Source organism: Falco biarmicus, chromosome 19 (assembly GCF_023638135.1).
Source record: "Falco biarmicus isolate bFalBia1 chromosome 19, bFalBia1.pri, whole genome shotgun sequence".
NCBI classification, from domain to species: domain Eukaryota; kingdom Metazoa; phylum Chordata; class Aves; order Falconiformes; family Falconidae; genus Falco; species Falco biarmicus.
The window spans coordinates 1,731,010-1,747,964 of NC_079306.1; the positions used below are offsets into that span (position 1 = coordinate 1,731,010).

The following is a 16,955-nucleotide window of genomic DNA, read 5'->3' on the forward strand; positions in this document are numbered from 1 at the left end:
TGACGGGGTTTTTAATGAATGTGGAGCCAGGGTGGCAGCCGTAACTAACAGCAAATAAAACCTTTGCATCATAACAACGCTCTTGAATATTATTTTTCAGGTTTGCTAGCATTGTCAAATAACCCTCCTCCTCCTCTGATTCCCCAAGCTTGCTGGGTGTATTTGTGAAGACAAACTCTTTTGCTGGGTAATAATGAAAGCTTCTGCTTTTCAGTCAATCTGCAATTCCTTTTGTCTGCCATCGCTGCCTGCTGTGTCTTCTGTCGGAGTGTCCCGAGGGAATAATACTGACCAGACCCCACGAAAGCTAAACCAGCCTTTAGCGGGGTTCCTGCCGTTGGCTTGGTTTCCTCCTCGGGAGCGAGGCGTTATCCCAAGGGGAAGAAGCCCTAGAAGTGAGGACTCAGTGAAGCCTGTCCCCTGTATTATATTTACAGGATATTTCTGTATGGATTTTCTATATTCTGTATTTCTCTATGGATCTGATAGCCCCCAACCTCCAAATCCCACCCCTATTCTGAAATTCGGGACCAGGACTTTTAACGTGCTGGTGTTCCTACGGGCTCACTCCTGTCCCGAGTAGGCTGATTTTGCTTCTCAAAAGCTTCATTGTAAGCCTTTGGGCCACCCCCAGCGTGTTTTTTATCAGTGTCATTTTCAAATGGGAAAACCAGGTGGAAAACCCCAGTTGCCATATGTTGTGGCCGCTTATTTTGGGGACAGATAGGAAGAGAGAAAATGCGTGAAGCCACGTGCACCAACGGTCAGATGAGATGAAATGGCTGAAGTTTTCCCCACCCGTTGGAAATCTGGTCTTGAAATTTCCCTGGAATATGTGTGGAGTAAGAATCGTCACTATAATGAATTTCCACTTATTATCTTACTATCCCTTTTGTTAAAAGAATGATGATAAATAGGAAGTGTCCTATTCTGAGAACTAAGCTAAAAAGTCCCTTTTTAGGGACCGTTTTAAAACTGTTGTAGGAGGAGGTCTCATGTTTTTCTATTTGTTGCTGTATATTGATGTCTTTTTTTTTTTTTTTTTTCCTTTAAAAAGGGTTGATGTATCTGTTTCTTATCTGTGTCTGTAACGTGATGCTAGGCAAAAATGGAAGATAGTGGGATGCCGATGAGATGGTGTCTGTAGATACTATTTACGTATGGCCAAGTCACGACTGAGCTAATCGAAAGAGTTGTCCCTTGGCTCACGTGGGGAACGGGCTGCTGCCCTAAATACATGTGCCAGGTCAAAAAGTAGAGCTGGCCCCACGCTTTCAGGCTCTTGCTAATGCAGGGCTTAATCCTGCGGGATGCTGAGCCGCCCTCGGGAGCGGTCGGTTGAGGATATTTGGTCGTTCCCCAGCGTAGAGCCTAACTCTGATGCCAGGCTGCTACAGAGAACAGGTTGTCTTTGTGGTCAGTGTTGGACAATGGATGGAAACGAGCTGTTCCCAGCTGTGCCGGAGGTTTGGGGTCGGAGCCTGGGCAGCTCATCCCTGAGGTGGGCTCTACCCATCCTCATCCTCCCCCCAGGATGCTCACGAACGCCGCTGCAACTCCAAGGCGGCACAAAAAGAAGCGCAGGAGACTTTACTCTCCCCAACCCCTGGGGATTCATGGGGGGTAAAAGTTGGCATGGGCTGCCTGGGCAGCATTCCCTTTTTTTTTTTTTTTTTTTTTTTCAAATGATATTGGCCAAGTCAGGCATGAGTCCCATCCCCGAAGGCCATCGCCATGGAGGAAGCAGCACCGGCAGCTGGCGGGACAAGTTGGGTGCAGGTTGTGCAGTGTGTGTATTTATCTGTATTCTTTCTCATAGGTCCCTTTAAAATTTGTCGGGCTTAAATTTAATGGGAGCCGCTGGGATCCTGCAGACAGGAAAGGGCGAGGGTAAGGTTTTTGTCATCGTTTGGGCTCTTCCTGCCGACAGACCCCTTCTCCGTCTGTGTGTCTCTGCCTCTCTCTCACTTATCTTTCCCCTCTGTTCTTTTCTTACGCCTTTCTCAACCACATTATTTCCTTCCAGGTCGTTTCAGTCAAGTGAAGTAGGCAGCTGGTGGCATGTCTTCGGTATTTATTATGGGGGCCGCTGGGCAATCAGTGCTAGGGGAATCATTCTAACAGTCTGGAACCTTTTTTTTCTTTTTTTTTTTTTTTTTCCTTTTTTTCTTTCTTTTTTTTTTTTTCTTCTTTTTTTTTTTTTTTTTTTTTTTTCTATTTTCTGTGTAGGTCTCTTTAGTCAGCCTTATAGCTAATGCCCTGGGCTACTCGGAACTAGGTGCCATAAAGTCCCTTAGGACACTAAGAGCTTTGAGGCCTTTAAGAGCGTTGTCCCGATTTGAGGGGATGAGGGTAAGATGCCATTAGCAGCTGATCCTTCTGCATGCCTGTGGAGCGGTATTTTTTTAAGCATGCTAGAACTGATCAAAACTGGTGGAAAGAAAAATTCCAAACAGAATCATGATGCAGCTGCTGACTCGATCACCTCTACTGTGGATGTCCCCTCACCCTGCCCACCGCTGCACCCTCCCCTCTTAAGAAAGGGAGATGCATTAAGCTGCCTCATTACATTAATTACTGGCCCAAACCACATGCCATTTGTAGACGATGTTAACACTTGGCTGTTCTCATTTAGCCTGGCTTTTACCTCTATAGCATCCGAGGGGGCTTCTGAGCTGTAACTTTTATTTTTTTTTTGATCTAGGGAGAATCACCAGGTGCAAAGAAGCAGAATTTGAACCACCTCAGTGTCTCCGGCCCCTCTAGGTGTTGGCCGCTGGTGGAATTGGATTGAAAGACACTTTTTTTTTTTTTTTTTTTTTTTTTTTTTTTAATGAGGGGTTTTTTTAAAATGCAGTCTGCCTGCAAGGGGGTGAAAGGCTGCTTCCTTTCTGGGATCACTCAGGCCATCAGGAAGGGACTGGCGGGGAGCTCGGCTGTTTGCAAAAAAAAAAAAAAAAAAAAAAAAAAAGGCTTTGGTTTAATTCCTCTTGTTGCACCTTGTTGTTCTCGGTCCAGTCTAGTGGTGACTGGAAGCCTTGTCTGATAGTGAAGCTTTTCCTTTCCACTCCCTCCCTTTTCCCACGCTTTATGGTCCCCTGTCCTGTCACTGTGGAACTAGCAACGAAGCACAAGCAAAGCATTGAACTTAACCAGCTTTCCTCAAATTGGTAGGCAGCGCCAATCTCTCGGGGATTTGAAATTAGTATTGCAGCATCTCGCTGCTTTGCCACTTCATATTCCGTATTTCAGTGCCTTTTTCCCATTTGGGATTGAAGTGGTCATAGAAGAACATGCCAAAAAATGGTATGTTTCCGTGCAGGGTGTGTTGTATCCATGGGTTTCCCAGTTGCTCTTAGGACAACCATGTAGGTCTTTTGTGCTAAAACCCAGTTAGCTCACCATTAGAGATAACAGGAGAGATAAAAACCATATTTTTTTAAAAAAAAAAAAGGGAAGGGAATAGCATCTGTAGTTTTACTCCAGGATCTGACTGGAGCAGTTCCACCTGGATCCTTCTGATAATTCCACCTGGATTCTTCTGATCTCTTTTGAATTTAACTGAGCGCAAAGTAGAGCGCAAGGGAGGCACCGAGCTGATCGGGAATCCTCAAATTCCATAGGAAACGATAGGAATAAATAATAATAATGGTAACAAATCCGCAGAGGGTTGTTTCCTCCCTAGTGTTTTCCCCCTGCCATTACTGCTTTGTGGCCATTAGCTTAATCCCAAACTTTATTCTCTAATACAGGCACAAAGGATGAAAACTTTTCCGTGGATGCCAAGCCGGAGCTTTTGCTGGGCTGGGTTCAGGTCCTGCCCGAGAGCGTGAGCGCAAAGGAAAAGCCCGAGCTACCAAGCCTGTAGATAGAAAAAGCTATTTTTAAGCCATGCTGGAGAGAAGTTGTGGTTTCTAACGCACAGTCAGGCAATCCCCATGCTTAAAGACGGGGGAATTTCACCCCAGAAAAATCAATAGTTCTGACTGCAGCCCTCTTCACTATCCAAACCCAATTATTTTCTCTTTGGTTTGACTTGAAGGCAAGTGTTGCTGCCCCAGGTGCCCAAACCAATTCTGCCCAGCCAGAGAATAAGCGATTTGAAATGCCTTTGCAAAGGAAACGTAAAATGTAGTTCTTTGCTTTTCTCTACTCCATAGTAATCTGCATTTTTCAAGAGCTTGCTTTGCTCTTAAATTACCCAGGAGGTTCGACAGTTTTGCTATCACGCGTGCATGCGTTGGTGTCGGTCTGCGCACAAAAGCCATGTTCCTTCGCTCGCATCTTTTTGGACGCTGTTATCAATCACAATCTTCCAGGTGGGTGCGACGCATCTCTCGCTTCCCTGCTGGGCTGGACCAAACCAGCCTCTTGATAAACCCAACGGGGGTCGTGGCGACGACCGGCAGCAGGACGTGCGATTTGGGGGAGGGGAGAGTGAAAGCAAAGGCATTTTGACCAGAGCCTGTCCTGGAGGGCTTGGCTCTGAGCCATAGGGCTTTATGTTCTGCCTCTCTGGGTATTAGTGATGAAGTCACGATGTCGTTTAAGGGTTGTTGCAATGCTGCTTGCTGCCTAGATCGCCGTCGTCTTAGTTTGCCTTGGTGGGGGAGGACCGGTGCTGGCTGCGGAGCCCAGCCTGGAGACCCTGGTCGCATCCAGAGGAGAGAGGGGAGGCTGGGTGGTGGCCAGGACCAGTGGTGGCTCAGGTGCTACTGCTTGAGGATGGCTGTGTAATTGAATTACCCTTTCAAAACTAAGGGGTAAAACCACTTTAGGTTCTGTTCCTCTATTAAAGGAACCTAAATTAGGAGCTCATCATAAAAGACTGAATGTCCTGCTGACCTAACTCCCTTAAAAGCCTGATAGCTTACATTGTGCCACGCGTTGGCCAGGGATGCTGAGGGACACGGCGCTCCCCAACTACTAAAGGGTAAAATTAGGAGGCGGTGGAAGATAACGAGCTCGGACAAACCCCCTCGTGGCTTCCCCCTGCGTTTGCTGCAGTTTGGAGGAAGGAACATGGCTTTGCTGCCTTCTTGAGCCTGCCTAGCTGCATGCTCCGCTGTCTGCCTGAGACAACGTGGTCGGCCTTGCTTAGTCACAAATACAGTCTCGGATGTTTACAGCGATTCACTGCTTAGTCTTACCGGAGCAACACCGGGCTTGGTCCTGTGTCCCCCCTTGCTGGGGACCTCGGGGTGGGGGAGCAGGAGGCAGGCTGCTGAGTGTCACAGCCTTGTTTGAAGGTGGGGAATGGCCGTGAGGGCCACCGGCTGATAACACCCATTGAATCCATAAACAAAAAAAAGTGTCCTCAGACTTGGCTCTGCGAAAAATTGTAGCTAGGAGCCTGGTTGGTACCGAGAAGAGGGTCTGAGCCTCACTCAGTAACTCCCTCCCTTCCTTTCGGCAACTAAAATTCTTTCAAATAATTGCTGTTTAACCGAAGAAGTAACAATCCAAAATCAACCCCCGTCAACCGAACGACCTGGCCCGGTTTATTTTCCAAACAGAGCTTCGGTAGGTGGCTTTGGAGCAGAATATTGGGGTTTTTAAACCACTTGGACTAAGTTCACTGCCAACTTCTGCGTGGAGTAAACGCCACACGTCTGTCAGTGGCCTTACCTCCTGTTCCCCCCTACCCCCCCACCCCCAAAACCAGCTGTATTGATGCTTGCTGTCTCCTGCCTCGTGTTTTATACTGAAACTTTTTCCCACCCCTTCCAACACAGGTGGTTGTCAACGCCTTGGTTGGCGCTATCCCTTCCATTATGAATGTCTTGTTGGTCTGCCTTATCTTCTGGCTGATTTTCAGCATTATGGGGGTTAACCTGTTTGCCGGGAAATATCATTACTGCTTTAATGAAACAGCTGAGGAGCGCTTCGAAATAGAAGTTGTTAACAACAAAACAGACTGCGAAGCGCTGATGCCACCCAACTCCACTGAGATTCGATGGAAGAACGTGAAAATTAACTTTGACAACGTTGGGGCAGGATATCTGGCTCTTCTGCAAGTTGTAAGTTTTGCTTTCACTGTCTCCCTAGTATTGGTAAATACAAGTTTATTCTAATGTATTTTGACTGCTTCCCTCTCCCCTTGACGTACAGCATCCCCTTAATCCCACTTGGGTTTGGGTTTGCAATAAAACTGTCGGTTTATGTGTTACCCCTTTGCCTAGTTGGGGTCTCCCGTGCTCCGTGAGACAGCAGTAACGCTGTTGAGATTCATTTTATTGTAGAATCCTAGCTTGGGTTGGGTTGGAAGGGACCTCCCGTGGTCATCCAGTCCAACCCCCTGCCTTCAGCAGGGACATCCCCAACTGGATGAGCCCCGTCCCACCTGGCCTTGAACGTTTCCACAGACTGGGCATCCACAGCCTTGCTGGGCAACCTGTGCCTCACCATCCTCCTCGTAAAATATTTCTTCCTTCTATCTAGTGTCAATCTCCTCTCTTTTAATTGAAAACTCATTACCCCTTGTCTTATCGCAGCAGGCCCTGCTAAAATGTCTGTCCCCATCTTTCTTGGAAAGCTCCAAGTATTGAAAAGCTGCCAGAAGGTCTCCCCGGAGCCTTCTCTTCTCCAGGCTGAACAGCCCCAACTGTCCCAGCCTGTCCTCCTCGGAGAGGGCTTCCATCCCTCCCATCCTTCTGTGGCCTCTGGCCCGTGTCCTTCCCGTGCTGGGGACCCCGGAGCTGGACACGGTGACCATCGGTGGGATCTCAGCAGAGTGGGGCAGGATCCCCACCCCCCTCGACCTGCTGGCTGTGCTGCTTTGGCTGCAGCCCACGACCCCGCCGGGGCTTCGGCACCGTTGCTGGCTCCTGCCCAGCATCTCACCCACCAGCACCCCTGGGTCCTTCTGGGTGGGGCTGCTCTCCGTCCCTTCATCCCCCAACCTGTACTGGGGGTTGCTCCCACCCAGGTGCAGGACCTTGCGCTTGACCTTGTTGAGCTTTATGGACCTGCTTCTCCAGCTTGATTTATTTCATGTAGATAAAATGAAAAGAGTTCAGTATACAGGGTGACGGAGACGGCCAGGGAACCCTTCACTTCATCCTTGTTCTTCATCTGTGGATGAATTCTAAGAGAACATGTGTTTTCTATGCCAGGCTACTTTCAAGGGCTGGATGGACATCATGTATGCAGCAGTGGATTCCAGAAAGGTAAAGTACATGCCCACACACTCACCTCCCCCTATTTCACTCCGCTGTTTTTCTTTGGTAAAAATCAAGAGTAAAACCAGTAGAACCACGCTTATCTATTATGTCTTTGAACGCTGTGATGGTTTCGTTTGCTGTGTTAGTGTGATACGTTAAAAGATGCTGAAGAAAATGCCCAAAAGGGCAGGATTCTTCTGGTCCCTTCTTTAGGAGCAGGGAAACTCCTCTGGGGTAGAAATGCAGTGGAGAAAGGAATATAATGAAGTTAGGTATTTCATCATCAGAATAAATTATGGGGAGGAATTAGCCAGAAGGTCCTCCACGCACCTAGCATCTACATAGAAGCCTCAGCGACGCTTTAAATCCAGTTCTGAAATGCTGTCTGGGTTGGAGCTTCTTTCTTCAGGCACTTTGCTTGTTCTTGCATGCTGGAGTCATGCAAATACCACCGCTTCCTTTTGGCTTTCTAATTTCCCCGCCCCCCCTTCTCTTGGATTTGTGTGAAATGATTTTTAAATGGATTTTCTTGTCCTGTGCTGAACGCAGGGTTGGAAAGAAGCAGTATGACTGGGTCAGGAGAGCGTTAAACACGTTCTTCTCTTTTTGATCGGCTGATGGGCTTCCAAGTCCCCCTTCAAAAGAAAGCACGATGTCTTCGCTTTGTCAGTGCCCGTCATTTAAACAGTCGTTTCCTTTGCGATTTGCAAATTACGGTATATTTGGGGGGCACTGACCTCAATTTACAGCGAGAGTCGGTATGAAACCGTAGTGTATTTCTGCAAATCAGATCAGCATCCCCTTGGTGTACGCGTACTGTATACGTGCATATACTTTTGCTTTGCTTTAAACAGTGTGAGGAGACAGTTTTCCATATATAACTGCAGCTTTGTAAAGCGTGACTGCCTTACACGGGAACACTTGCAAACACAAGAAGGACCCAGCTCCTTCTGCCTCTATTTGTACGATGTCTTTGAAATGTCTTTTCTTTCTCGTCTCCCATCCAGCAAGAAGAGCAACCCAAGTACGAGGACAACATTTACATGTACATCTATTTCGTTATCTTCATTATCTTCGGCTCCTTTTTCACCCTGAACTTGTTCATCGGTGTCATCATCGACAACTTCAATCAACAAAAGAAAAAGATAAGTGCTCTGGGTTTGCAGGGGTGCTGAGACCTGTTAGAGGGATGCTGAGTCTTCGGGCTGAGGGGTTTTTTTCTGCCCCGATAAGGGCTCAGGAGCATCAGCCCGGAGCACAAGCCTCCCCTGGGAGAGCTGTGGGCTGCAGAACCACTGGGACCCAGTACATCGCTCCCCACCCAGCCCCGCGATACTGGTCAGACAGGGAGCCCAAGAGGCAGCCCAGGGCTTCATGTAAAACGCCAGCCAGATGAGATGCTCTCCCTAGACAACATTTTCATGTATTTCTTGGGGGTTTTTTTGACCTTTACTAACAGACTGGAATGTCTTCCTTGCCTCTCCCTCTGTTGTATACAACTTCTCTCCTCTATAAGTCAAGCTGAGGATTTGCACGTGTGCAGCCGACACCTCTGCTACCTGTTTATCACAGAGGGGAGGGGTGTAGTGCAATAAACCCCGTTTTTTTCATAGGAAAAAGAGTCTTGTTTTCTAAAGGAAGATCAGTACACCTTTGGTATGAGTATCCATTATTTCTGGCTAAAATAGCTGCCACCAGCTTCCCATATGGCAGGTATCCTCGTGACGGGGCTGGGAGGCTTTTCCTTTCCCTTCTTGGGGGGTGAGCGGATTGTAACCAGTTTTCCTTTCGCCCCTTTACTTTGGAGGTCAAGATATTTTCATGACAGAAGAACAAAAGAAGTACTACAACGCCATGAAAAAGCTGGGCTCAAAGAAGCCTCAGAAACCCATTCCCCGACCTCTGGTGAGTATGTGATAAAGGGAAGGGCAGGAAAAAACCTGCAGAGTTCAGACTTTCCGAGGAGCTTCGGCTCCAAAAGCATCCTCTGTTCTAAGTCGTGCTGGACTCTGCATCACCACGTTCTCGCCGTTATAACACCGGTATCATCTGAGAGAGGTTGACACGCCCTGGTTGACGTTAATCAGTTGGCTCATTTAAGTCAGCCAATGATTTAAATCATTTAAATCTGAAAACCCTGTCTGGCCGTGAGGCTGTAGATGGAGAACAAGAGCCCCCCCGGTGTTAGCGAGCAGGATCTTGGCCAATTAGCCATGCTCACGGCTTGTGTTGGTCGTAGGGTCGTGGTAGCATGTTTGGGGGGTGAATAATAGCGTTTTCCTACCTCTCCCGTAAGCAGATTGAACTGTGACCTTGAAAACTTCACAAGATATTTTTTTTTCACGACGTCCTCATCCCTGTTTCCACCACCAGAGAAATATTTTGTTGACCGATGGTCATTCGGTTGGTTCACTGTCTTTCTCCTGTCGTGCAGAACCGCATTCAAGGAGCTGTCTTTGACTTTGTAACTCAGCAAGCGTTTGACATAGTCATCATGATGCTCATTTGCCTCAACATGGTGACCATGATGGTGGAGACAGACACGCAAAGCAAGCAGATGGAGGACATCCTTTACTGGATCAACCTGGTGTTTGTCATCTTCTTCACCTGTGAGTGTGTGCTGAAGATGTTCGCCTTGCGGCACTATTATTTCACCATCGGGTGGAACATTTTTGACTTCGTGGTTGTGATTCTGTCCATCGTGGGTAAGTGCGACGCCATTTAGGTGGAGGTCTGTGAGTGCCAGGCTGTCTTGGTGGTTGCAGAGTAGAGCACGTTCTTGTCTTTGAAGGTTATATGTAGGTACCAGGACTTCTAGACTCTTCTTTTTAGCCTCCTGAATTTGTGGCAGAATTTGGCAGCTTGAAATCCTGACTAATGCGCCCTCTTCCCTCCATTTACTCCAGTTCCAGTTGCATGGAGTAAACCACTCTCCCTTGTCTTTAAAAGCAGAAATTTTACGCACTTCATCAGAATGTTTTAATGCTTACTAACCACTGAAAATAGCATCGCAGTGCTTCCTGCACCAGCATGTGATTCGCACTTTTGGTTTCGCTTTGGTTGAATGTTGAATCAATCGGTTTCCTCCAACAGGTTGGTGGTTTTTTTAGCGTCTAATCTGTAAAATACGCAAAACCTCACAACTACAGCAGGGTCACCCTAAGAGCTTGGCTGCGCACAGCTCTGCCCAGGCATACTGACAGAGCACCAACAGCTGGAGAGTGTCCTGCAGCCTAAAATTCAGATCCAGGTTTGCTGCTTGAAGTAAGACGTATCTTACACGGGTTTTTAGCACCTTCTGAGTAGAATCCATAGCCTGACTCCCATGGCAGAGTTAGGCACTGAGAGCTAGGCACATCCAAGGATCTCATCCATCCTTACCTGGGTGGAATGAACCACTCTGCAGCTGTACCTCTCTCCCTCTCCGTCTGGGAGAACCCTGGAAGGAGCCAGAGCACCTAGCTAAGACCTGGTTGCCTGAAGGTGAGGCCACTTCATCGCAGACCCCCCCCTTTGGGAATCTGGCCAAGGTGTTCCGCGTGTCCGGTCCCTTGACTAGGCTCAGGAGCAGCAGCAGGCTGCGCGTCTCCATTGTCACACTTGTTCCTTCTCTTCTTCTTTAGGAATGTTCCTGGCTGAAATCATTGAGAAGTATTTCGTGTCACCCACTCTCTTCCGAGTCATCCGACTGGCTCGCATTGGGCGTATCCTGCGTTTGATCAAAGGAGCCAAAGGGATCCGCACCTTGCTTTTTGCCTTAATGATGTCCTTGCCTGCCTTGTTCAACATCGGCCTCTTGCTCTTCTTGGTCATGTTCATCTTCTCCATCTTTGGCATGTCAAACTTTGCCTACGTCAAGCATGAGGCTGGCATAGATGATATGTTCAATTTTGAGACCTTTGGCAACAGCATGATCTGCTTGTTCCAGATCACCACGTCGGCAGGGTGGGATGGCCTGCTGCTGCCCATCCTCAACCGGCCTCCAGACTGCGACCTAGACAAGGAGCACCCGGGGAGTGGTTTTAAGGGGGATTGCGGGAACCCTTCGGTGGGGATATTTTTCTTTGTGAGTTACATCATCATCTCCTTCCTGATCGTGGTCAACATGTACATTGCCATCATCCTGGAGAACTTCAGCGTGGCGACGGAGGAGAGCGCGGATCCGCTGAGCGAGGACGACTTTGAGACCTTCTACGAGATCTGGGAGAAGTTCGACCCCGATGCCACGCAGTTCATAGAGTACAGCAAGCTCGCAGACTTTGCCGATGCTTTGGAACATCCTCTCCGCGTCCCAAAACCCAACACCATCGAACTCATCGCCATGGACCTGCCTATGGTCAGTGGAGACAGGATCCACTGTTTGGACATCCTCTTTGCCTTCACCAAACGTGTCCTGGGGGACAGCGGAGAGCTGGATATCCTGAGGCAGCAGATGGAGGAAAGATTTGTGGCATCCAACCCTTCCAAAGTGTCTTATGAGCCCATCACAACCACGCTCCGCCGTAAGCAGGAAGAAGTTTCAGCCGTGGTTATCCAGAGGGCTTACAGGGCTCGTTTAGCAAGACGGGGCTTTATTAGCCGCAGGCCTGTCTCCACAAAACTGGAAAACGGAGGAGCAAACAGGGAGAAAAAAGAAGGCACCCCATCTACGGCGTCCCTCCCGTCGTACGACAGCGTTACCAAACCCGAGAAGGAGAAACAGCAGCGGGCGGAGGAAGGAAGACGAGAAAGAGCCAAAAGACAAAAAGATGTCAGGGAATCCAAGTGTTGAGACAAAAATTAATAGAATTGTACAAATTAAAATATTTGCAAGTGAAAAAGATTGTTTACAGACTTCCTGAAATATTATCAATACAGAACAGCTGTGGAGACACTTACCTGAAGATCTTATACCAAACATAGTCTGCTTCCCGTGTGACAGCGTTGCATCTAAAGCAGTGACCTACCACCTGTTTAAAGGACCCTTGTAAACAAACATTTAAACACACAAAAAAAAGGAAAAAAAATGGATTTTTCTATTGTTTGGGCAGGTGGATACTGCATGTTCCACATCAGTCAATGCAACTTAGGACAAACAAGCAAAATAAAAAACACACACACACACACACACAGACACACACAGAGAAACAAAACCCGCTGCTGGGATTCATGTATTTTCCAAAGCAGCCAAAAAATGGATTTTATTTTCCCATTTTGTTGATTATTATCGAGAGAAAACCCAGAAGTCACAATGTTACAGGGTTTGTTCATGCAAAACTAGATTTGCATTTAGTTAAGCAGCCAAAAAAAAAAAAAAAAAAGAGAAAAAAAAAAAAGAAAAAAGTTAAAGCAAGTGAAACAACAAAACAAACAAAAAAAAGGAAAAAAGAAACAAACCACCCATTTAGCCCATGCCATTTAATTGTCATAGTTTCTTTGAGATTTATTACCTGCATTCGACTTTCTACATGGGCTTTACTTGGTTTGGGAGATGGGGTAAGTGGGTACCTTCAGCCTGGAGGCAGCTCGGGCTGCTTCCCCCCACCAAAAGCGCTCGTTAGTGCATCGAAGCGATTTGCATGATGGCATGCCGTCACCAGAACCATGCATGAGGAACCATTCGACCCACCAGACACTCCAGAATCTGTCCACCGCGGTGTGTTAAGCCATAAATTCGAGGCGCTCCACCTTACACTGTATCGGGAGAGAAACTTGTCACCAGAATCGTGCCCTTCACCGGTACGTCCCCTTTGTAGCGATCTTTCATAGACCCGCCAGTAGGAGAAAACACCAAAAAACACCCAAAAAACCCCCGACAACTCAATGAAATAATTGTGTGTGTATGTTTAACAATTATTACAATTGATATTTTTTTTTCCTTCTCCATACAGCCATCTTTTTTGCACACTGAAATATTTAACAAAACTTAAATGCTGCTCTGGACCTCATCCAAGGGGAGGTGATAAAAAAAAAAACAAACAACTTGAGAATGGCTTGTTGTACTCTTGTCACTGTAAAACCAAAATCTAGGGCTTAACTACCACTCAGTTCGTTTGTATCCTGCAATATTTATCATTAATATTAGTTATTGTTCAGCCTCCATCCTGCAGCGTAGACACTATTATTTTATTTATTTTTTTTTAAAAGAGATAAATGCTCAAAAAAAAGGAAGCGTGTTATTTCTACCGGTAGAAATGGGGGGAGCTTACCCCAAGCGATGCCACCAGCGGGGCTGGGGGACGGGGATGTGACTCGCAGTGGTCCCACACCCCTTGGGCTTCCTGCTCCGGGCGGGATGCAGAGCTGCGGGTGGGCTTTCCCAACTGGAATCCTTCCTCCCTTTGGTCCCAGGTTGTTTCTTTTTTTCGCTTTGCAGCTCCGCGGGATTTCGGGCTTCCGTAGCCACGAGGGGGTTTAAGCAGAAGTGGGGGGGAGCCGGCTGTCGGGTGCCTTCACCTTCTTCCCATTCCTTACGCTTTCGTCCAGCGGCGACTCCAGCAGCCCCGCAGGTTGGGTAGGAATCCGAGCTACCTCTTGCCTAGTCTCGCTGCAGCGGGAAAAATAACGCCGGGTAAACACCCCAAGCCAAATCCACGCCGGTTTCTTTTCCTCGATGCCCAGACTCCGCCATCCCCAGCTCCTCTTTTGTGGTGTCCTCATGGATCATGTGGTGTCATCATGGATCATGATGGTTGAGATGGGGGGGCAGGGGGGGTTTATGCCTTCAGGGTGGGAATTCTCGAGGGTAGGACAGCAGCACGGCTGGTTTTCCCCCCAAAAAAAAGTTGGAAGGAGAAGCGAGGGGTTGGTGCCACCGTGGTTTAAGTGTGGACCAAATCCAGAGTGGGAAAAAAAACACAAACAAGACAAACCAAGACAACAGAGCGCGATGGCAGGATGAATCTCGGGGTTGCCTAAACCTCCCAACCCGGAAAATTCCAGGAATCCCTTCAAATAGAAAAATAAACCCACATAGCCAAGCAGGAAAGCCATCCAGCAGCCATCTGTGCCACGGCCGGCATCCTCGCCGCGCAGCTTAGCCATCGCCACCACAGCGGAGCAGTTCGGCTGCGCCCAGGACCACGAGCGAGGAAACCTCTTGCCCCAAGTTGCTCCTAGGAGATGATGTATAGTAACAACATAAAAAAAAAAAACAAACAAAAAAAAACCACCAACCAACCAAACACGACATACATATGTACAGGCTACATTGTAAACAGCACAAAAAAAAAAAAGAGAAAAAAAAAGAAAAAAAAACTAGCTGAAAAGTGTGGTTGAACTTTTTAAGAGAATATTATAAATACTGTAATATATCATTTTATTTTATCGGCATGCCTTTTTGTAAATACAAAGAACTACAAAAAATAATAGAATGGCTTCTGGCTTATGCCATTGTCCATGTTTATTTTTATTTTTTTAATATTTTTCTGTTTTCCTTAGACTTTAGATAGCCAGTAAACGTCCCCAAAGAAAAAAACAAAAACAAAAACAAACAAAACCCTTAACAACCCTTAACCCCCCCCCATCCCCCCCTAGATTTTAAAACAAAATAAAAGCTTTATTGCAAATTATCTTTGCAACAGCGAAAGTATATATTTTTTGCGTTCCGATGTGCAATAAGTTGACCACTTCTATGCAAGATTTGGCTAAACTTCCTAATTGTTCTGAAGCTGGGCTCTTGACTCGTAGGTGACGCTTGGTACGTTTAGCGTTCGCGCTGGCCATTTCATGAAGCTTCTCGATGACTTTAAAATAAAAAGTCCCTTCAAACGCCGTCTAGGTTTATTTTTTTTTTTAACTTAGATCTGTCTGAAGGGCCGGAGGCTGGTGGCGTTGCCGCTGGGCATCGCCGAGAGGAAACGAGGAGTTTCTTCAACCCTTCGTTGGCCATCGGTCCTTGGGCTCCAAGAGCCGTTTCGTGGGGTTGGGGGTTTCTCTCTCGGAGTTTCCTCCCCGGAGCAGAGAATTCCCATCAGGAGGCTCCGGGGTGCTGGAAGCGGTGGGGTCTGTGCTTCTGTACATCTTCCCAGGGTGAAGCCAAGGCCAGGAGGAACCGGTGGTCAGTGAGGGACCATCAAGTCGAACGCGTGCGCGGGTTTTACCGTCGGGATTCCGGGTTGTGGGAATAAAGCAGGGGTGGTGGCGTCCATCCAAAAGGCATAGCCAAAAAAAAAAAATCAAGACTACACATAGCTCTCTTCCCTCCCCCACTTCAAAAATCCTCCCTTTTGGGTTAATTTGCGACCGTCTTCTTCCAAGGGCGAAGGGGAAGGGTGAGAAGTACCGACTCCAGCTGCTTTGTTCACTTTTCCTCTTGCCCTTTTTTTAAAATCTAGAAGCCAACGTCGAACAAAAACTCAAAGAAAACCATGATGTTAGAGGCCACACCCGAGTTTGAATTCTTTTTTCTGCCGCAAAAAAAAAAAAAAAAAAAAAAAAAAGTTAAAGCTGTAAAAGATCAATAGTGAAGATTAGTGTATTAGAAATTGCATGGTGGCTCATAATGATCTTACCCAACATGATTAACAATTACGTTACTATAAGCCAAAAGAAAAATAAAATAAACGTTACCCTTTTCACTGTACAAGGGAAGGTTGTCTTGGTGTCCCGGTTATTTGAGTGGTCGCCTTCTCCTCCCCCTCCCCCCATCCGTCAGGGTGCTGGTGGCGTGGTTTGGTCAGGGGGTGCAGGAGAAGCTGCTGGAAGGTGCGTGACGTGGTGCTGGGTCCCGGTGGGCACGGCTCAGCCCGGGGGGCCGTGGGAACCGATACCGTGGGGGTGGGGGGGTGCCCGCCTTGCTCCCCACGCGGGGGATGCCACCGCTGCCGCTGGCATTGCACCTGCTCTAGCAAGGGCAGGGGGGGCTTCATCCTGCGGTGCTGAGCCCTGCAGCCCCCCTCGCCCTCAAATGATGAGCCAAAGCCGATCTAGAGTCGCCAGCGAGCCCTCCCCCCGTGGCCACCAGCCCTTGGCCCTGCGGGCTCAGCACCGCTGCAGCCGGGAGCCAGCAGCTCCCGTGTGCGGGCACCGCTGGGGGTCCCCGGGGGTCGTGTGTCGTCCCCCCCCATGCCCCTTTGCTTAGGTCTGGCGCTGCGAGACCCCCAGCGTCACGTCCCTGCTCCCTCTCTCCAGGATTGAGACGGACCCAGCGGGGTCCCCTGTGCGGTGACAAGCTCAGCGCGGACCTTGCCCCAGCTTGGGGCACGAGTGCAGGGTCCTGCAGCTCAGGGGGGGCTGAGGGGCCCTAGATGGGGGCTGCAGCCGGCGGCTGGTGACCCCCACCCCCAGCCCATCATCCCATCCAGCTTCTCCCAGTTTCGAGCCAAAGAGCTGAGCAGGGCGCGAGCCCCAGGCACCAGCTCAGCCTCGCTGGAGGGCAGGATTCAACCCGAAGCTGACGCAAGGCAAACCGGCTGAGCTCTCGCCTTCAAATTATTTTTTCCTATTTGCCTTTTGGTCCAATTTTGAATCAATAAATCCAATAAAATTCACGTTTGTATTCAACATTTATCGCTCGGCTGAGCCACCGCAGGACACAGAGCGTGGTTGCACCATCCCGCACCTCACCGGGTCAATGCGTTGCACAAAGATGACAACACGGGTCGGATTTTTTTTTTTTTTTCTTTTCAAACGAGTAAAATTAAAGGGGGAAAAAAAGAAAGAAAAAAAAAAGATAAATCCTTGCCCCTTTGCCAGTTTGCTGCATGTTGTAATTTTGCACCAGGGTGTCTCCTACAGCGAGTGGCTCCCTTCCCGCTTCTACTCATCGGTAAAGGGGGTGGCTCGTTCCCTACCTCACAGGGGTGTTGTGAG

At 48.2% G+C, this 16,955-nt stretch overlaps 1 protein-coding gene across 8 annotated transcripts in view; it reads left to right on the forward strand.

The window, feature by feature from the left end:
* Positions 1–14,916, forward strand: part of SCN8A (sodium voltage-gated channel alpha subunit 8) — a 64,730-nt gene extending 49,814 nt beyond the window's left edge. For 6 of the 8 annotated variants that reach the window (XM_056321839.1, XM_056321838.1, XM_056321840.1 and 3 more), the window contains 7 exons: positions 2,230–2,352; positions 5,736–6,020; positions 7,116–7,169; positions 8,171–8,321; positions 8,977–9,068; positions 9,598–9,868; positions 10,787–14,916. In XM_056321839.1, the coding sequence (XP_056177814.1) occupies positions 2,230–2,352; positions 5,736–6,020; positions 7,116–7,169; positions 8,171–8,321; positions 8,977–9,068; positions 9,598–9,868; positions 10,787–11,934 (2,124 nt within the window). In that variant the 3' untranslated portion in view covers positions 11,935–14,916. The remainder of the gene's footprint in view (positions 1–2,229; positions 2,353–5,735; positions 6,021–7,115; positions 7,170–8,170; positions 8,322–8,976; positions 9,069–9,597; positions 9,869–10,786) is intronic. The other 2 variants (XM_056321842.1, XM_056321841.1) reach the window with 1 other exon arrangement.
* Positions 14,917–16,955: the final 2,039 nt, after the last annotated feature.